The sequence below is a fragment of the Mustelus asterias genome, chromosome 5, assembly GCF_964213995.1.
Source record: "Mustelus asterias chromosome 5, sMusAst1.hap1.1, whole genome shotgun sequence".
Taxonomy (NCBI): Eukaryota; Metazoa; Chordata; class Chondrichthyes; order Carcharhiniformes; family Triakidae; genus Mustelus; species Mustelus asterias.
In genome coordinates, this window is record NC_135805.1 from 30,816,375 (window position 1) to 30,838,127 (window position 21,753).

At 42.9% G+C, this 21,753-nt stretch overlaps 1 protein-coding gene across 1 annotated transcript in view; it reads right to left on the bottom strand.

Annotated features, from left to right (window-relative positions):
- Positions 1–742: 742 nt before the first annotated feature.
- The window catches only part of fig4a (FIG4 phosphoinositide 5-phosphatase a), a 128,636-nt gene continuing 107,625 nt past the window's right edge, over positions 743–21,753 (bottom strand). Inside the window, exons 23-24 of the mRNA XM_078213533.1 lie at positions 15,588–15,677; positions 743–1,594 (exon numbers count right to left, since the gene is read on the bottom strand). Of these exons, the coding sequence (XP_078069659.1) occupies positions 1,417–1,594; positions 15,588–15,677 (268 nt within the window). The 3' untranslated portion in view covers positions 743–1,416. The remainder of the gene's footprint in view (positions 1,595–15,587; positions 15,678–21,753) is intronic.

Genomic DNA, 21,753 nt, shown 5'->3' on the forward strand with positions numbered 1-21,753 from the left:
GAGACCTTGGTCCTCATGCATCAGTCGCTGAAAGCAGGTACAGCAGGCAGTAAAGATGGCAAATGGTATGTTGGCCTTCATAGTGAGAAGATTTGAGTATAGGGATAGCGATGCTTTGCTGCATTTGTATAATGAGTTGGTGAGGCCACACCTGGAGTATTGTGTGCAGTTTTAGTGTCCTTAACTGAGGAAGGATGTCCTTGCTATAGCGAGAGTACAATGAAGGTTTACCAGGCTGATTCCTGAGATGGCAGGTCTGTCCTAAGAGGAGAGACTAAATTGGTTAGAATTATATTCACTAGAGTTAAGAAGAGTGAGAGGGGATCTCATAGAAACTTATAAAATTCAACAGGATTAGACAGGGTGGATTCAGAAAGAATGTTCCCAATGGTGGGAGAGTCCTGAACCAGGTGTCATAGTTTGAGGATAAGGGATAAACCTTTTAGGACTGAGGTGAGGAGCAATTTCTTCATCCAGAGGATGGCGAATATGTGGAATTCACTACCACAAAAAGTAGTTGAGCCTAAAATGTTGTGATTTCAAGAAAAAAATTAGATATAGCTCTTGGGACTATGGGGGAAGTTGGGGGGCGGGGGGGGGGATCATAATATTGAATGCGATGATCAGCCATGATCAAAATGAATGGTGGAGCAGGTTCAAAAGGCCAAATGGCCTCCTCTTGCTTCTGGTTTCTATGAATCGAATACTTAATATCGGACATCATCCAGACTGACACCTTATTGCCATCTATGTTCAGAAAGAATCAAGAGGTTTTACTATTTGCAAAGAGGCAATAAATTAAAATAAGAAACATTTTATGGTAACAATTTAGTACTGCAAAGGTGTAAAATGCAAATTCTTGAATCCTACAACATCACAATAACATATATATAACAAGTCCGTTTTCAAGAGTTGCTTATACGGATTGATAACGTCATAATACATTTGAAAACGAAAAAAAGGTGATTTTACTGTCCTAGAAAATAAAACATATGTGGAATAAAAATAAACTAGGATAAACAAAACATCTAAGTTTGAAGTAGTTTTCTTTAATGTGAGGACAGGTGAAAGTTAAGCATCATCAATATGAGCAGTGTTTTAAAATATATTAATTATAACTCTGCATTCAATCTCCAAAGCAAAACTAATGCAAGACATGAGAATACCATGAGCACATCCTGAAGTGATGTCCATCATTGACTGTTACACTTAAGCCCATCATTTTTGTCATCTTGGCATAATACGTACAGTACTTAAGACATAAATTCAATTGCATGAATGGTTTGCAGAAAAGATAATTACACACCAAATTAGTCTCATCCTGTAAATATGACAAATACACGTGGAAGTCACCTCTGTTGAAATGAACTCTAAGCTCAGTAAGTTGCTATGTCTGGGACTGCAGGAGGAGAATCTTCACATGTATCTGTTTTTAATGTATTCTCTGTAGACCATCATGTCATCCTTGCACAAAGATTGTATAATGCCTTTGCCAGTCTGGATATGGGAATCAAAGATTTCTGTAGACCTTTTGTCCAGGCCAATCAGATGCATCTCATAAATACTGTCTTGAAGAAACAGAGAGACTGGTCCCCTGGAAAATAAATAAAAACACGGTCAGCAGCAGCTTGTCTCAGCGGTGACATCCTCAACTCAGGAAGCTGGTGAGTTCAAGCCACATTCCAGGATTTGGAAAGGTAATTTAAACCAGAATGTCTGTTAAGTATTAAGGCAGCACTGCATTGTTGGAGGAAAAGTTTTTTTGAAAGAGGCATTTCATCATGTTCCGTGTGGGACATTGTTAGTTCAACCTAAAACATTAGGATTTCAGGGAAAATGCTGCAAATAAACAAAAAAATGATGGAAGGATGGAAAATAAAAAATATTCAGGGGATATATGTTGGGGTTGAGGAATAAGTTTAGTGTCAAATTTATGGTAATCTCAAATGAGGCAGGGAATTGAAATCAGAGTTACAGCTTAAATTGCTAACATAGTTAATACAAATATAAAATTCCGCATGTTGAAAGAACTGAGGAATACGTGTAATCATGAATGATGTTAAAATGGTTACAAATACAGCCAAAAGAGATTTATGAGTCTTGGGAGACAAAATATTCAGATCTCCAACTAATGCAGAGCTCCGTGATTAAATCTATCATTTGCAAGTCATTGTCTGCACTGACTGTAGCTTCAAAGCCACAGTCACCACCAGAAACAAATAAAATCCAAGCTATGATATCAAACTTCTACAATGTCAGCCTGTGGCTTAAGCCATCACAGAAATCAAAGACATTTGGAAAAAAGACACCAAGCTGAGGGGTCAAATTTCAGGCCAGAACAGGGAGGGCTCTAACAGTTCAGATTTTTCAAAAGGAGAATAGTTCACCGATAGTGAAGAAACTATGAATGTAAGATAGCTAAGGTGAAAAATCATGGCATTGCTGGAAGAGCAGAAGGAAATAGGCTGATTCTGGGACAGCGGTGGTAAACATCTCTTCAATGGGGGGGGTGGGGGGGCAGAAGGCTCCCAATGTCCGTGGGGGCAAGGAGGGGGGTGCTCCATTTCAACTTGAGATCAGGGCGGCCTTTAGAAACAGCGTGCGAACTCTGTGAAGGCGGGTATACCGGCGTGTTTGGGGCCTGCCCCTCTCAGGACAGGTGCATAACTCACCACTCTCCCAAAAAATGACTAAGTGTGTGAAACTTGCGATCTGATTTGCGCCTGCATGTCCATTTTGAATCTCAAGTTTTCTTGCCCAAAACGACACTTGGGTACTTTTTGGAAAAGTAATGATTCCTCCCATCGTTTAGCATTATTAAATTGGAAGGTCAAATGCAGTTAAACAGTGAATTACAGCATTAGGAATGTCTGTTAGCCATTAACTAATAAATAAGTAATTAGCCTTTAAAATCTTAATTTATCCAGTGTTGCTGTGGAACTTTTAACATTTTGTTTTATCAGATAGTAGCATATTCTACAAATATAACAGCACTGTGGCACAGTGGTTAGCACTGCTGCCTCACAGCGCAAGGGGCTCGGGTTCAATTCCTGGCTTGGGTCACTGTCTGCACGCTCTCCGTGTCTGCGTGGGTTTCCTCCGAGTGCTCCGGTTTCCTCCCATAGTCCGAAAGATGTGCTAATCAGGTGGATTGGCCATGCTAAATTCTCCCTCAGTGTACCCGAACAGGCACTCGAGGGGATTTTCACAACTGCTAGCTTCAAGGATGTCTCAGTGGTTACAGGACATTCTGAAGCGGGAGGTGAACAACCAGTGGTCTTGGTACAAACTTACATAGGCAAAAGAAGGGATGAAGTCCTAAAAGCAGAATACAGGGAGTCAGGAAGTAAGTAGAAAAGTAAGACCTCAAAAGGTAGTGATCTCAGGATTATTACCAGTGACACATGATATTCAGTAGAAATTGTAGGTGAGTGCACGGTGACACAGTGGTTAGCACTGCTGCCCCACATCAGGGACCTGGGTTCAATTCCGGCCTTCAGTGACGATCTGTGTGGAGTCTGCATGTTCTCCCTGTGTCTGCATGGGTTTCTTCCAAGTGCTCTGGTTTCCTCCCACAGTCTAATGACATGCAGACGGGTGGATTAGCCATGCTACACTGCCTTTTAATGTCTAAAGATGTGTAGGTTATGTGGATTAACCATGGTAAGTGTGTGTGGTTCCAGGAATAGGGTGGGGGAAGGGGCCTGGGTATGATGCTGTTTCGGAGAGTTGGTGCAGACTCGATGGGCTGAATGGCTGCCTTCTGCACTGTAGGATTTCTATATTGGATGAATACATGGCTGAAGAGATGCGAGGGGGAGGGTTTCTGATTCTTGGACATCGAGATCAGCTCTGGGGGAGATGGGGCCAGTACAAACTGGACAGGTTATAGCTAGGCAGGACCAGGACTCATATCCTTGGCGGAATATTTGCTAGAGTTGGGGAGGGTTTAAACTAATATGGCAGGGGGAACTAAAGGCAATAAGAAAAATAAGAAGTGATAGACAGAGAAATCAAGGGCCAGAATCAAGCAGGGCCATAGTGAAAAATAATGGGAACGGTACAAGGAATGTTAAAAAGACATGCCTTAGGTTTTATGCCCTAATGTGCAGAGCATTCGTGATAAAGTGGATGAATTAATTGCATAAATAGATATAAACAGGCATGATATAGTCAGGATTATAGAGACATGGCTGCAGGGTGACAAGGGATGGGAACTGAACATCCAGGGGTATTCAGTGTTTAAGAAGGACAGACAAAAAGGAAAGGGAGATGAAGTTACATTGATGGTAGTAATGATGAAAGATAATACTCTGACGATGTGGAATGTGTATGGGTAGAGCTGAGAAACACTAAGGGGCCAAAAACGTTAGGGGGTGTATAGATTATAATGGTGATCTTGGGAATGGCATTAAACAGTAAATTAGAGACACATGCAATAAAGGAACATCTGTAATTATGGGTGACTTTAATCAGTACATAGATTGGGCAAATCAAATAAATCACAATATAGTAGAGGAGGAATTCCTGGAGTGTATATGAGATGGTTTTCTGGAACAATAAGTTGAGGAACCAATTAGAGAACAGACCATCCTAGACTGTATACTGTGTAATGAGAAAGGAATAATTGGCAATCTAATTGTGCGTGACCCCTTAGGGATGAATGACCATAATATGATAGAATTCTTCATCAAGATAGGGTGATATAGCTGATTTTAAGACCAGGATCCTGAATCTTAATAAAGGAAATGGTGATTGTATGAAGCATGAGTTTTCAAAGCAACAATTGTTCATTCCTGTCTGGTGCAAAAGTAAAACAAGAAAGGTGGCTAAAACATGGCTTACAAAGGAAATTAGAGATAATATTAGATCCAAGGAAGAGGCATAGATATTGTCCAGAAAAACGGATCTGAGGATTGAGAGCAGTTTAGAATTCAGCAAAGGGATTGATTAAGAGGAAAATAGAGTATGAGAGTAAGCTTGCGGGGAACATAAAAACTGATTGTAAAAGTTTCTATGGATACATGAAAAGAGAAAGATTGAAGACAAATAGAGGAAGGAAATCAGGATTAGTAAAGAAATGGTGTTGGGGAAATTGATGAGATTGAAGGCTGCTAAATCCCCAGGGCCTGAGAATCTATATCCCAGAGTACTTGAGGAAGTGGCCCTAGATATAGTGGATGCACTGGTGGTTATCTTCCAAGATTCTATAGACTCTGAAACAGATCTGAAGGTAGCTAATGTAACCTCACTATTTAAAAAGAGAGAGAGAGAGAAAATTGGGAATTATACACCCGTTAACCTGACGTCAATAGTGGGGAAAATTCTAGTCTATTATCAAAGATTCTATAACAGGGCACTTGGATAACAGGTGGCAGAATGGGACAGAGTCAGCATGGATTTACAAAAGTGAAATCATGCTTGACAAATGTACTGAAATTCTTCAAGGATGTAACTAGTAGTTGAGGTAGGGGAGCCAGTGGTTATGGTTTATTTGGATTTTCAGATGGCTTTTGACAAAGTCTCACATAAGTGATTAGTGTGTAAAATTAAAGCTCATGGATTGGGTTTGGTTTGAGATGGATAGAAAACTGGTTGGCAGACAGGAAATAAAGTGCAGGAATAAACAGGTACTTTTCTGAATGGCAGGTAATGGCTAGTGGGGTACCAGAAGGGTCAGTGCTATGGACCCCCCCCCGCCCCCCCCAAGTTATTCACAATATATATTAATGATTTAGGTGAGGGAACTAAATATATCTCCAAATTTGCATGATGACACAAAACTGGGTGTGAGCGTGAGCTGTGAGGAAGATGCAGATACTTCACTGTATTTTGGACAAGCTGAGTGGGCAAATGCATGGTAGATGCAGTATAATGTTGATAAATGTGAGGCTATCCACTTAGGCGGCAAGAACAGGAAGGCAGATTATCTGAATGACTATAAATTGAGAGGGGGAATATGCAGAGAGATATGGGTATCCTCATACACCAGTTGCTGAATGTAAGCATGCAGGTGCAGCAGGCGGTAAAGGTGACAAATGGTATGTTGGTCTTCATAGCGAGAGGATTTGAACACAGGAGCAGGGATGTCTTGCTGCAATTACTCAGGGCCTTGGTGAGGTCACACTTGGAATACTGTGTGCAGTTTTGGGCTTCTTATCAGAGGAAAAGTGTTCTTGCTGTAGAGGAAGTGCAGCAAAGATTTACCAGACTGATTCCTGGGATGGCGGGACTGATGAATCAGAAGAGATTGAATCGGTTCGGATTATATTCACTGGAGTCCAGAGGAATGGGGAGGAGGGGGGAGGGGAGGGGAGGAATGGAAAGAGTCTCAGAAACCTATAAAATTCTAACAACTAGACAGGATAGATGCAGGAAGGATATTCTTGATGGTGGGGGAGTCCAGAACCAGGGGTCATAATCTAAGGATACAGGAAAACCCTTTAGGGGCCAAGATGAGGAGAAATTTCTTCATCCAGAGAGTGGCAAGCCTGTGGAATTCGCTATCACAAAAAGAAGTTGAGGCCAAGAAGGTGTTCAAGAAGGAATTAGATACAGCTCTTGGGGCAAAGATCCAAGGATATGGGGGAAGGCAGGGTCAGACTATTGAGTTGGATGATCAGCCATGATCATAATGAATGATGGAGCAGGCTCAAAGGGCCTACTTCTGCTCCTATTTTCTAAACACCACTCTGGTATTTCAGATAATCAGACCTGTCATTCTTCTTCGATAACTGAGAGAATAATGCATAATGGAGGTGGAAGGGTTATGCCCTGCACATTATAGAATTAAATAACATTTGCGCAGATGGCACTTAATAAAAACAGGAATTACCGTGGCAAAATTTATCTTTCAGCTACCAAATAAAGGTTAACTGATTATTTCTGGATTGTGGTCTGCGGGATGAGATGGTTTGTAAAATGGCTCCCATTTTGTGTTTACATAGCAGTCACTGTATTTATTAAATTAATTATGTGAAGCACTCTTATTGTTGGAGAATGCAACACTTCCTTTTTCCTCCAGTGCCCATATTCGGTATTATGCATGCTTTATCTGAGTCAAAGTGATCTAAAACCAGAAGAATAACCAACCAAAACAGCTTACTGGTTATACAAATTCAGCTTATTGTTGTCAAAAAACAGTAGAAGCAGAGCCTTTGAATGTTTTTTATGACAGAGGTAGATGGATTTGTGATAAACATAGGGGTGAAAGGTTGTTAGTGGTAGGCGGGAGGTTTCAATCAGATCAGCCATGGATGGCAGAGCAGGCTCTGTTCCTAATTTGTAAAAATAATTTTGCTTAAAACATGATAAGCAAACATTAAAGTCATGCTGTGGGATAAGGTGGCACTTGGAATCAACTAAGCTTTAAACAGTAGTTGAAATTTGACACCTTTTTCATTTTAAATTCTAATTTATAAACGTAATTGAAAAATGAGTTGCACACACTTTGGCACCTACAGTTTATGTTCCTTTGGCTCTCAAATGAGATTCTTGACTGAGATTTCTTGACTGGGATTCATCAAGGCAAATATCTGCTACACCTTTGTAAATATTAAATCTCACTAAGTAAATGATCATACTTTCTGATTTTCACTATGAGCACTGCAAATAGTCCATGCATGGAAATACAGCTGAACTAGAAATGATGTCTAAAGACTAATAATTATATCCGCCCTTCTCATGAATCAAGCTTTGTGAAATTTCAGACCCTAGATGATGCCAGAAAGTACTTTCAAAAAGGTGTTTATAATATTTTGAAGTGGAGAAATACATTACTGTTTCTCGTAGCAAGGTTAAATAATCCTCTGCAGCAGGATAGCCATCTCCAATATTTGGCTGGACGAATTTCATATGCTTTTGGTCCCTATTATATCCATTTTACGTCTGTAAAATGAGTGCAAATTCTACTCCCATGTGTTCAAATCTAGTCGTACAAATTGTGAAGTCAACTTTAATAAATCTTTATGTTTAATCTGCAGGCATGCACTAGTAAATGGCTGAGTTCGAACAGATTGTTGTGAAAGTCCACGAGTTTACCAATTCCTCTAAGGAAAGGGAATCTACCTCATATGGCCTCCATTCAACTCTAGTTGTATACCATATATTTGATTCTTAACAATTTAATGCAACAAACATTGCCTCGTCAGTGTTGCCCATATCTAATAAATAAATTTCAAAAAATTGTGACTTTATAACTAACATTTCACAAGTGTAATTGACCCATCACCATGCCCTCTGGATGTGTGTTCGGGGAAACATTAAATTTAAACATATCTTTGTACTGAAAGTTTGCTCTAGACTATACATCAGTAAAATATGATGTTAAAATTAAGACATTTTAAATATTAATAGTTAAGACATTTTAAATATTAATATTAAAATTAAGACATTTTAAATATTAATAGTCACAGTTACAGTGTTTTAGTTAATGGAAACAATTCAACAAGTATTCTATAACTGAATATTTGGTGTGTCAATGCATAGCAAGAGTAGCAATATTTCCATGACAACAGTATAAAAGTCTTTTTTTTTGCTTAAGTGTTAGGCAGGTTTCATGGAGTGCTTCAGTTGCTTTAGCAACAGCACAAGAGCTAGAGAGACAAAGGGACGAATTTTCCCATTCCGCCCGCCACGGGAATTGGATTTTCCGGTTTCGGGGCGAGCAAAGCTGGAAAATCTTAAATCAAGAACAGGCTAAATCTATTTTCAGAAAAGATAGCTAAATTTCAGTGATTACTGCTCATCAATGATCTTCACTTTGGCAATGGCATATGTTTGTGCAGATAAAGCACGTGCCTGGTTTCTCTTGTTTTAAGGAGGCTACTATATATATCTCTTCTATAATTGAGTAAAGAAATATTGTGCAACGTGATGAATGTTAAGTAATTCTAGATACATTGGGTGAAATTCTCCCGCTTTCAGCCTCAGTGCCCAAACTGGTAAGAAAACGAGTGTGTTTCTTGCAGGCGCTGGGAATGTCGGTCAAGTGGGATTCTCCCATCTGAAAGATGTTAATGAGGTCAACCCACAGCCAGCCCTACTGTTCTGAGATTGGGGGCACTCAGCGACAGATGCCCCCCTCCAGAAAATGAAATGGTGCCCCCCCTCTCACTGACAAGGGGAGCACCACCAACCCCTTACCAAAGAGGGACATCCTCCCCCCACAAACAAAAATAACAGGTCAAACCGTCTCCACACCACTCAGTCATAAGGGTGACCTGACGTGACATGCCCACTTAGCACCCTTCCCCCTCAGGCCCACCACTTAGCACCTCTTGGGGCATTCTTGGGGAAAAGTACCGAAGGAAAGTGGAGGATTTTCAAGGAATGTTTGTCTGGAGCTCTGCATGACAACGTTCCGATGAGACAGGGGGGTGTTGGTAGGGTACGGGAACCGTGGTGCACGAAGGTTGTGATGAACCTGGTGAATAAGAAAAGAGAGGCGTACAGAAGGTTCAGAGAGCTAGGAGGTGTTAAGGATTTAGAGGAGTATACGGGATGTAGGAAGGAGCTTAAGAAGGAAATTAGGAGAGCGAGAAGGGGTCATGAGAAGGCCTTGGCGGGTAAGATTAAGGAGAATCCCAAGGCTTTCTACAAATATGTCAAGAGTAAAAGGATGAGATGTGAAGGCATAGGACCCTTAAAAGGTGAAGGGGGAAAAGTTTGTGCGGAACCGTTAGAAATGGCGGAGCTGCTTAATGAATACTTTACCTCGGTATTCACGGTGGAAAGGGATCTGGGTGGTTGTACTGCTGGTTTGCGGTGGACAGAAAGGATCGAGCATGTGGACATAAAGAAAGAGGATGTGTTGGAACTATTGAATGGCATCAAGGTTGGTAAGTCGCCGGGACCGGATGGGATGTACCCCAGGTTACTGTGGGAGGCGAGGGAGGAGATTGCGAAGGAAGAGCGGTGGATGTGGTCTATATGGACTTCAGCAAGGCGTTCGATAAGGTCCCCCATGCAAGACCTCTTGAGAAAGTGAGAGGGCATGGGATCCAAGGGGCTGTTGCCTTGTGGATCCAGAACTGGCTTGCCTGCAGAAGGCAGAGAGTGGCTGTGGAGGGGTCTTTCTCTGCATGGAGGTCAGTGACCAGTGGAGTGCCCCAGGGATCTGTTCTGGGACCCTTGCTGTTTGTCATTTTCATAAATGACCTGGATGAGGAAGTGGAGGGATGGGTTGGTAAGTTTGCTGACGACACCAAGGTAGGTGGTGTTGTGGATAGTTTGGAGGGATGTCAGAAGTTGCAGCGAGACATAGATAGAATGCAAGACTGGGCGGAGAAGTGACAGATGGACTTCAACCCGGATAAGTGTGTGGTGATCCATTTTGGCAGATCCAATGGGATGAAGCAGCAGTATAATATGAAGGGTACCATTCTTAGCAGTGTAGAGGATCAGAAGGACCTTGGGGTCCGGGTCCATAGGACTCTTAAATCGGCCTCGCAGGTGGAGGATGCGGTCAAGAAGGCGTACGGCGTACTGGCCTTCATTAATCGAGGGATTGAGTTTAGGAGTCGGGAGATAATGCTGCAGCTTTATAGGACCCTGGTTAGACCCCACTTGGAGTACTGCGCGCAGTTCTGGTCACCTCATTACAGGAAAGATGTTGAAGCCATTGAAAGGGTGCAGAGGAGATTTACAAGGATGTTGCCTGGATTGGGGGGCATGCCTTATGAGGATAGGTTGAGGGAGCTTGGTCTCTTCTCCCTGGAGAGACGAAGGATGAGAGGTGACCTGATAGAGGTTTACAAGATGTTGAGAGTTCTGGATAGGGTAGACTCTCAGAGGCTATTTCCAAGGGCTGAAATGGTTGCTACGAGAGGACACAGGTTTAAGGTGCTGGGGGGTAGGTACAGAGGAGATGTCAGGGGTAAGTTTTTCACTCAGAGGGTGGTGGGTGAGTGGAATCGGCTGACGTCGGTGGTGGTGGAGGCAAACTCGTTGGGGTCTTTTAAGAGACTTCTGGATGAGTACATGGGATTTAATGGGATTGAGGGCTATAGATAGGCCTAGAGGTGGGGATGTGATCGGCGCAACTTGTGGGCCGAAGGGCCTGTTTGTGCTGTGGCTTTCTATGTTCTATGTTCTTCCCTCTCAGACCCTTTCACTTAGCACCCCCAGTAAGCCCATCCCTCCCTCAGATGCCCCTCACAGCCCCCTCCCCCTCAGACGCTCCACAGCCCCCTTGCCCCTCAGACGCCCCCCCCCCGCCTCTGATTCTCTTCCCCCATTCAGGCCACTGACCTTGGCAGCAGCAACGGTGCACTGCTCCCTGGTACCTTGGGCTCTGAAGAGGGGTTCAATGAGGTAGGTCTTGTGGCCATTTGCCCCTCTGCTGCTGTCAGGCTGCAGAGGAAGGGTGTCTCCAGCGTCCTGGGAGTTGGGTGGGATGGGGCAAGGAGCTGACCTCGCTACTCTCCACTGGGATGAACTGCCCCTTCTAGCCCCGGCAGACCTGAAGATCATTTCTGGCATGCTGATCGCAGACAGCCCTGACTTCAACATCTACATCCCTGCCTGTCGGCTGTGAAAATTTTGATGTGGCCAGGTCATTTTAATGATGCCCCTGGTCACCTGGCAGGCTCTTAAATCACTAAAGCAGCAGAGGGGAGCACCACCAACCCCTCACCAAAGAGGGGCACCCTCCCCTGACAAACAAAAATAACAGGTCAAACCTGCATTCTGCAGCAGAGATTTCCCTTTTTTCTGTCAGAAGCAGCAGGTGTGTGCAGATCCTTTTGAAGTTGAGAGAGAGGAGCTGTCACTTTCACCTGGGGATGGGAGGTGGTTCCATTCTGCAAAGTTTTGCACTCAGTCCCAATGTATGTACACAGCTTTGAATTAAAGTTTTTGAGGCTTCCTAGCAAGCCGAAACCTTTGAAACCCTTGCTATTCACCGGAAAGTATTGGTCTATTCATTTCAACGTTCAGCGCCGTGAAAAACCTCCATTTACAGCTGTATTTATTGACCTTTCCCTTCACACTTGGATGCATCTCAAGTGCCTCCATTGATCCTAACTGCAATGTTTACAAAGATTCTCAGCCTGATTGACATTCTTGTGGTTTCTTCAAAAGGAATAAGTGGTTTGCAAAAGAGGAGATTGAACCAGAGGCAGAGGCAGCACAGAAGAGGACAAACTGCTCCGGAAGAGAAGCAAGTGGTGGGGGGAGGAAGGCTCTCAACAAGAGGACTTATTGACCCACAGCCATCTGGGAACATTTCTCTTACCTTAACCGAAGCTGGCAGCAATTTTTGGATAATTCGTTTTATGAAGGTGGTGCTACAGAAATTTACCACCTCTTGCAAGTATACTTGAAACCTCAAAGCAAGGCAAGGACAGCACTACCAATGACCATGAAGGTGAATAGGATCTTAATTTTTTTGTGCTAGGACCCTTCCAGGCTAGAACAGGTGACAAGTCCCATTTTGCTATCCACTGCTTATAAAGGAGTTGACTGATGCTCTTTATGCAAGGAGAAGGGAATTCATCATCTCTTGAGCCAGAGGGAAGTATACAGAGCATGCATGTAGCTTTACTGGAATAACTGGTTTCTTCCTGGTGCAGGGTGCCATCAACCAGGGTACCACATCTATGTGCTGAGATATGCTACATTAATCAATATGCAACCATGCTCTGCATCATGCAAGCCAATGCTTGCTATCCTGGAAGCAGTCATGATGCACATATTCTGTGTCAATTTGATTTTCCCTCCATATTTGAGTCACCCATATCAAAGGATGGCTGCTGGGTGGCAAGGGCTTAGCACTTCACTCCTGACTCTGGTAGGCAACACATGACCAGCATGTATATATGAGAGCCATACAACTGAATGAAACATCACAGAACAACTACTGGGGTGCACAAGCAAAGGTTTGGCTGCTGAGGTGCCCTGGAGTACTCATTTGCAAGGATAAGGCATTTGAAGATCCATTTGCCAATTTTAATCATTTGTTTAAGGTCATTAATTTTTTTTTGCACTGCATTCAGATCCTTGGGGCTAATCAGCTCATTAGCAGCAGCTATCTGCCCCACCTGACCTAATAGTGCCTGGAGGGCGTCCTGGCTTTTGTGAGAAGATCTCTGCTTGTGTATCCCACCTACACTACATTAGAGAAGCTTAGAGAATGCTCTCTGTCCTCCTGCATTCTTCTACTTGCTTAGAGATTCTTTCAAAAGCATCTGTTGCAGCCAAATGCACCTCCCTTTTAAGAAGTGCAGGTTGGTTGTAAGTAGTACCAGCCTCACATAAAATTGGGCTTCTTGATAAGGCATGAAACCACCCTTCAGCAAATTTAGAACTGGAACTGGAAGCTGCTATCAAGTTCGCATGCTAACTGCATCACATCATGCTCTCCACATCGGTTACTGAGCCTCATCCAATTTTTACTCTCAAGTGTTTCAAAAACAATCCAATCTTGCCAACAAAGTCACTAATTTATTTTCTGCTGCATTCAGTCAATTTATGAACTGACTCTTCACATTTGGCAACTGATGTATTACTTCAATAATTTTTAGATCTGTAAACTATTGGATACTGTGATATATCTATAACTATTCCTGTTAATAGTAGCTAATTGATCGAAGTTTCTTGAACTTACAATAAAATCTTTCCCTCCTTATTGCACACTATTTCTTTGTCCCAAACATTCACAGGAAGGGAAGTGCAGGAGAAACTGGAAACACAGGTGTTCTTACGAATTTAATGGCAGAACTGCATAATTTCACACACCCCCCCCCCAAACACACACACACAAACTGACTTGCTGCCCAGCAGAAAAAGCAGCAGCAGGTGGTCACAGCTGGGGACCCTCAGATCATCCAGCATTCCTGATCATGGATCAAACATCAATGAGGTGTGGAGGCAGCGATGGGTTTGACAGTCAAATCAGGGCAATGTTGGAGGGCAAAGATTACTGATCATGGCAGGGGTAAAGATTGCCTGCAATTAGCAGGAGGAGGCTGAAGATTTGAGGGCTTTTTTATTCACTTATTGGATGTAGGTGTCACTGACTAGGCCTGCAGTTATTGCCTATTCCTAATTGCCCTTGAGAATGAGGTAGCAAGTTGCCTTCTTGAATCACTGAAGCCCATGCGGTGTAGGTACACCCACAATGCTGTTAGGGAGGAAGTGCCAGGAGTTGACTCAATGAAAGTGAAGAAATGGTGATATAAATTCAAGTCAGGATGGTGTGTGGCTTGGAGGACTTCCAGGTGACGGTGATCCCATGCAGCTGCTGCCCTTGTCCTTTTACATGGTAGAAGCCTTGAGCTTGGAAGATGCTGTCTGAGGAGACTTGGTGAGTTCCTACAGTGCAAATTGTAGATGGTACACACTGTGCAAAGGTGGTAAGGAGGCACGTCTGCTCCATCTGACCCACAGGGAATGCTACAAAAAGGACTTAACTCCTCAAGCTAGCAGCTGCTGTCTTTATTTGGTTATAGCCAAGAAGCAATGGATATACCCCAAGTCAGTGGGAAAGGTGCAGAATAACAAATTGGTAAGGAAATTAGAGAGGTGCTAACACTATAGAGTAGTTTTAAATTGGGGATCTTCATTTTCCTAATATAGTCTGGGATACTATTGTAAAAGACAGAAGGGCAAGAAATTTTGAATTGTGTTCGGGAGAATTTTCTAGGTCAGTATATTTCCTATCTAATGTGGATGGAGGCATTGGATTTGATTTTGGAGAATGAGGTGGGTCAAGTGGCTTAATTGTCAGTATGCGAATTTAAAGAACAATGATCATGGCATCATAAGATAACTATAGACAAGTTAACCAGAGAAAAGGACAAGGAGCAATCAGGAGTAAAAATATTTAATTGGAAGAGGGTTCAAAGTATGAAGTTTATTTTAAACTAGGTAATAACAACACATGCTACACTCGCATTAGTAGTGAGTGTCAATTTTTCATCCCAAAAATGCGTATTTTACTTACAGGTACCTTGTAACTAGGTGCAAGGGATGAAACAGGCGATTGGGGCTGTGTTGCAAAGATGTGTGGGAGTTTAAAACATGCTCTGTGTGTAGGATGTGGATGACATTTCAAAATGGCAGCCATCCACACTCAGTGGCAGGTCACTTTTATACGTGGGTGTATAAGTCGACCTCAGTTTTTGAAGGGATTTTTGCAGGCTCCAAAGGTTGACTTACATGCCGATATCTGTGATAAATATAAATCAGGCTCCCAATTGCAGTATAGGGAAGACAGGATACTCACAGCAGTGTCACTACCCATTGCTGTAAAGAATAGGAAAGGCGCATGAGTCAGGGATGTATTCTCCATTTTAAGGAGAATTGCTGGAGACAAGGGTGGGATTTTACGGCCTTGCTCATCCCCGAAACCATAAAATCCAAAAAAGGTCAACGGACCTTTCCATTGTCTGCCCCTCACTCCAATTCTTGTAGCGGGCGGGATGTTAAAATTCCGACTGAGGGATCTGCTGCTTTAATTTGATGTGCTTTTTCCTTATTTACCAAAACCTACCTGTTTGATACATTTGCAGATTTATAGAAATGCAGCATAAAAGTTTGCTTTAGGCAATATCTAAAAATAATAGTAGCTATTGTTCTATACTTACAAAATGGTCATCATGTTGTCTGGTTGTTTTGCATTACTTTGTTGGCTGTATGTGTCAACTTTATGTTGGTTTTGACCCAAATAAACAAACCTGTTGCAAAAATCACAGCAATGTTAAAACATTGTTCAAATGTGAAGCCAGAACAAAACCAATGAACAAATGAATGAGCAGCAGGAGCAAGTTCTACTGCTGTGCCATTCAATTAGATCAAGACTGATCTGATTGTGGCCTCAACTCCATATTTTACCTACCCCCAATAACCTTTGACTCCCTTGTTGGTCAAGAACCTATCTACCTCTGCCTTAAAAATATTCAATTGTTCTCTGGGGAAGAGATTTCTAAAGACTCATGATCCTCAGAAAATGTTTTTTCCTCATCATCTTAAATGGGAAACCCCTTATCCTTAAGCCATGTTCCCTAGTTCTTGTTGCTCCCACAAGGGGAAACATCCTTTTAGTAGCAACCCTGTCAAGTCCCCTCAGGATCTGTGTTTCAATAAATCACTACCACTCCTTTTAAACTCCAATATACATAGGCCCTGCCTATCCAACCTTTCCGAAGATAAACCCCCATATCAGGTTACCATTTGAGTGAACCTTCTCTGAATTGCTTCTAACACATTTATGGTCTTTTAAAAAAAATTTATTTATTGATGTCACAAGTAGGCTTACGTTAACACCGCAATTACTGTGAAAACACCGCAATTACTGTGAAAGTCCCCTAGTCACCACACTCCAGCACCACTGAGGGAGAATTTAGCATGGCCAATGCACCTAACCAACACGTCTTTTGGACTGTAAGACGACCAATAATTTACTCAGTCCTCCAGATGCGGTCTCAACAATGCCCTGTACAGCTGTAGCAAAGCATCCTTATTTTTATATTCCATTCCCCTTGCAATGAATGCCATCATTCCATCTTGCTATAGATGGAATACAGTGAAGGTTTACCAGACTAATTCTTGGGATGGCAGGACTGACGTACGAGGAGAGATTGAGTCAATTCGGATTACATTCACTGGAGTTTAGAAGAACGAGGGGGGAATCTCATAGGGACCAATAAAATTCTAAAAGGACCATTCAGGGTAGATGCGAGAAGGATGTTCCTGATGGTGGAAAAGTCCAGAACCTGGGGTCACAGCAAGGATATGGGGTAAACCATTTAGGACTGAGATAAGGAGAAATTTCTTCACCCAGAGAATGGTGAGCCTGTGGAATTCTGTACCACAGAAATCAATTAAGGCCGAAACAAAGCTATAGCTCATGGGATAAAGGGATCAAAGGATATGGGGGGAAAGCAGGAACAGGTTACTGAATTGGATAATCAGTCATGATCAGAATGAATGGCAGAGCATGTTCAAAGGGCCGTAAGGCCAACTCTTATTTTTTTATGTTTCTATACTTTCCTAATCACTTGCTTACTTGATGCAGAGTTTTTTTGATTTTGATTTGTCATATGTATTAGCATACAGTGAAAATTATTGTTTCTTGCACGCTATACAGACAAAGCATATCGTTCATAGAGAAGGAAACAAGAGTGCAGAATGTAGTGTTACAGTCATAGCTAGGGTGTTGAGAAAGATCAACTTAATGCAAGGCAGGTCCATTCAAAAGTCTGACGGCAGCAGGGAAGAAGCTGTTCTTGGTACCTGATCTCAGACTTTTGTATCTTTTTCCCGACGGAAGAAGGTGGAAGAGAAAATGTCCGGGGTGCGTAGGGTCCTTAATTATGCTGGCTGGTTTGCCGAGACAGTGGGAAGTGTAGACAGAGTCAATGGATGGGAGGCTGGTTTGCATGATGGATTGGGCTACATTCATAATCTTTTGTAGTTTCTTGCGGTCTTGGGCAGAGCAGGAGCCATACCAAGCTGTGATACAACCAGAAAGAATGCTTTCTATGATGCATCTGTAAAAGTTGGAGAGAGTCGTAGCTGACATGTCAAATTTCCTTAGTCCTTTGAGAAATTAGAGGCATTGGTGGGCTTTCGGAACGACAGTGTCGGCATGGGGGGACCAGGACAGGTTGTTGGTGATCTGGATACCTAAAAACCTGAAGTTCTCGACCCTTTCTACTTCATCCCCGTTGATGTAGACAGGGGCATGTTCTCCTCTACGCTTCCTGAAGTCGATGACAATCTCCTTTGTTTTGTTGACATTGAGGGAGAGATTATTGTCTTCCCACCAGTTCACCAGATTCTCTATCTCATTCCTGTACTCCGTCTCATCATTGTTTGAGATCAGTATCACTACAGTGGTGTTGTCAGCAAACCTGAAAATTGACTTGGAGGGGAATTCGGCCACACAGTCATAGGTGTACAAGGAGTATAGTGGGGGCTGAGAACACAGCCTTGTGGGGCACCGGTGTTAAGGATGATCATGGAGGTGTTGTTGTTGCCTATTCTTACTGATTGTGGTCTGTGAGTTCGGAAGGTCAGGATCCAGTCGCAGAGGGAGGAGCTGACGCCCAGGCCACGGAGTTTGGAGATGAGTTTCGTGGGAATAATAGTGTTGAAGGCTGAACTGTAGTCAATAAATAGGAGCCTGACGTAGGTGTCTTTGTTATCTAGGTGTTCCAGGGTTGGGTGCAGGGTCAGGGAGATGGCGTCTGCTGTGGACCTGTTGTGGCGGTAGACAGACTGTAGTGGTTCCAGGTATTCCGGGAGGCTGGAATTAATTCGTGCCATGATTAGTCTTTCGAAGCACTTCATAATGATGGATGTCACAGCCACTGGACGATAGTCATTGAGGTATGGTGCTTGGTTTTCCTTGGGTACCGGGATGATGGTCATCTTCTTAAAGCAGATAGGGACCTCAGATTGCTGTAAAGAGAGGTTGAGGATGTCTGCGAATACCCCCGCCAGCTGTTCTGCGCAGGATCTGAGTGCTCATCTGGGCACGTCGCTCTCCGTGGGTTGACTTTCGAGAAAGCTGCTCTGACATCTGCAAGGGTGACCCCCAGATGCAGGTTCATCCAGGACTTCCAGGATGGAGGGCATGCTCTCGCTGACCTCTTGCTCAAAAGGGCATAGAATGCATTGAGCTCGTCAGGGAGGAGTACATTGGAGCCGACGATTTTACATGCCTTCATCTTGTAGCCTGTTATGTCTTGCAGACCTTGCCATAGTCGGCGGGGGTGCGTGTCTGTGGTCTTTGTGATATAGGTACCAGGACACCCAGATCCCTCACTACTGCAGTGTTCTGCAATTTCCCTCTATTTAAATAATATATCGCTTCTCTAATCAAACAACCATACATTCGGTCTCTTTATCATAGAATCCTACAGTGCAGAAGGAGGCTGTTCGGCCCATTGAGTCTGCATCGACCACAATCCCATCCAGGCCCTATCCCCATAACACCAAGCATTTACCCTAACTAGTCCCCCTGACACTAAGGGGCAATATAGCACGGCCAATCCACCTAACACGCACATCTTTAGAGTGTGGGAGGAAACCGGAACACCCGGAGGAAACCCATGCAGACACAAGGAGAATCTTCAAGCTCCACACAGACAGTGACCCAAGCTGGGTCCCTGCCACTGTGAGGCAGCAGTGCTAACCACTGTGCCGCCCACAAATCATTGATGTACATTATAAATAGTTGAAACTCCAGGATTCTGTTTCCTTTTAGCTAACCAATCCTCTATCCAGACTAATATGATACCCTCAATACCATGAGCTCTTATTTTGCATAGTGACCTTTGATGTTTCAACTTTATAAATGCCTTCTGCAAATCTTAGTACAGTATATCCACAGATTCTCCTTCACCACGCTGTTTATTACTTCCTCAAAGAACTCCAATAAATTAGTCAAAAATGATTTCCCTTTCACTCACAAAACTATATTGACTCTGCTGAATTACACTGAGATTTTCTAGGTGCCCTGCCAAAACCTCAATAAGTTTCCAGCAGTTTCTTTATGACAGAGGTCAAGCTAACTTGCCTGTCGTTTCCTGCTTTCTAAAATAGAAGAGTCATATTCACTATTTTCCAATTAGCTGGGACCTTTCCAGGATCTAAGGAATTTTAGAAAAATAGGGAGACCAACATGTGTCTTCTCAGTCCCAAGTTGATTAGCCACAACTTGGGTTATTAATTGCAGACATTCAACCTTGGGATGAGGAGGGGGAGGGGTTGTAGTTTGAGATAATCATTGTCTTTGTTTCAGAACGACCCATTCAAATCAGCAAATACCTGTTGGATGGTCTCATGGGATGCATAGTGACAACTTGTTAGTCTGAAAAGTACCCTTTTGAGATAGAGGCTGGAATTCTCCAACCATGCCTGCTTCTGGGATTCTCTGGTCCCGCTGCAGTGAATGGAGATTTAGTCCTAATCTGTATTTTTTTAAACATAGTCCGAAGATCTCCAATGGAATTGCTACTGGGTAGTCTGAGATTGAGAATTGGGTTTCTGATACTTAGTGTGGTCCCGCTCCTGCTAAAGCCTAAATGCTACATTAGATTTTTTTAACACTGTACCATAACACATTTACTGAATAAATACTTCAGGCAACTGATGAGAAAAGCATACTGAAATATTCAAACTTCAAAATCTGAACTTGTATCATTTCATAAAACTTAGAGTAAGAGTCAAGTAACTTGCTTGTGCAACTTTATTTGTACTCATTCCTGGTAATTGCTATTAAAAAATAATTATTTTCTCTACCTCCCATCATAAACCATACTGGCTACAAAAAAGTATTGGTTTGTTTTTCTTTTCTTCCAAAACCCTTCCTCCCTTTATATATTGCTAATATATTTGGGTTAAAAAGATTTCATTTCCCCATGCTTCCACATTGATTTGTATGTTTTCCTGGTATTCATTGGATAGCACTGCCCAGATTCCATTGTCCAGTATGTGACATTGTTTAGGATGGACTTGGCTTTCCTCTCTACGGCTGCACTGTCCATATTAATGTTAAGTGCCTTATAAATGGCTTCCTCTTTCCCAAAAAAATCCCTTACACCGTTATATTAAAAAATACTGCAGATATAGGAAATCTGAAACAAAAACAGAAGCTCAGCAGATCTGTCAATATCTGAGAAACAGAGTTCCAAAGAGGAGTTATGATGGACTTGGGGAGATCCTAAATGAATACTTTGTGTTGGTATTCACAAAGGAGAGGGATGTGTTGACTGGGAGTGTCTCGGAGGGGAGTGTTGAACCGTTAGAGAAAATCTCCATTACAAGGGAGGAAGTGTTAAGTTTTTTAGAGAATATAAAGACTGACAAATCCCCAGGGCCTGATGGAATCTATCCAAGGCTGCTCAGGGAGACGAGATATGAAATCGCTGGGCCTCTGACGCAAATCTTTGTCTCGTCACTGGACACAGGTGAGGTCCCAGAGGATTGGAGGATAGCTAATGTCATCCCGTTATTTAAGAAGGGTAGGAAGGATAACCCAGGAAATTATAGACCGGTGAGCTTGACGTCCGTGGTAGGGAAGTTGTTGGAGAGGATTCTTAGAGATAGGATGTATGCGCATTTAGAAAGGAATAAATTCATTAACGATAGTCAGCGTGGTTTTGAGAGAGGGAGGTCATGCCTCACTAACCTGGTGGAGTTTTTTGAAGAAGTGACTAGGATGGTTGACAAGGGAAGGGCCGTGGATGTCGTCTATATGGACTTTAGTAAAGCGTTTGACAAAGTCCCTCATGGTAGGTTGGTGCAAAAGGTTGGATCTCATGGGATAAAAGGGGGAGGTGGCTAGATGGGTGGAGAACTGGCTTAGAACATAGAACAGTACAGCACAGAACAGGCCCTTCGGCCCACGATGTTGTGCCGACCTTCATCTGAAACCAAGATCAAGCTATCCCACTCCCTACCATCCTGGTGTGCTCCATGTGCCTATCCAATAACCGCTTAAATGATCCTAAAGTGTCTGACTCCACTATCACTGCAGGCAGTCCATTCCACACCCCAACCACTCTCTGCGTGAAGAACCTACCTCTGATATCCTTCCTATATCTCCCACCATGAACCCTATAGTTATGCCCCCTTGTAATAGCTCCATCCACCCGAGGAAATAGTCTTTGAACGTTCACTCGATCTATCCCCTTCATCATTTTATAAACCTCTATTAAGTCTCCCCTCAATCTCCTCCGCTCCAGAGAGAACAGCCCCAGCTCCCTCAACCTTTCCTCATAAGACCGACACTCCAAACCAGGC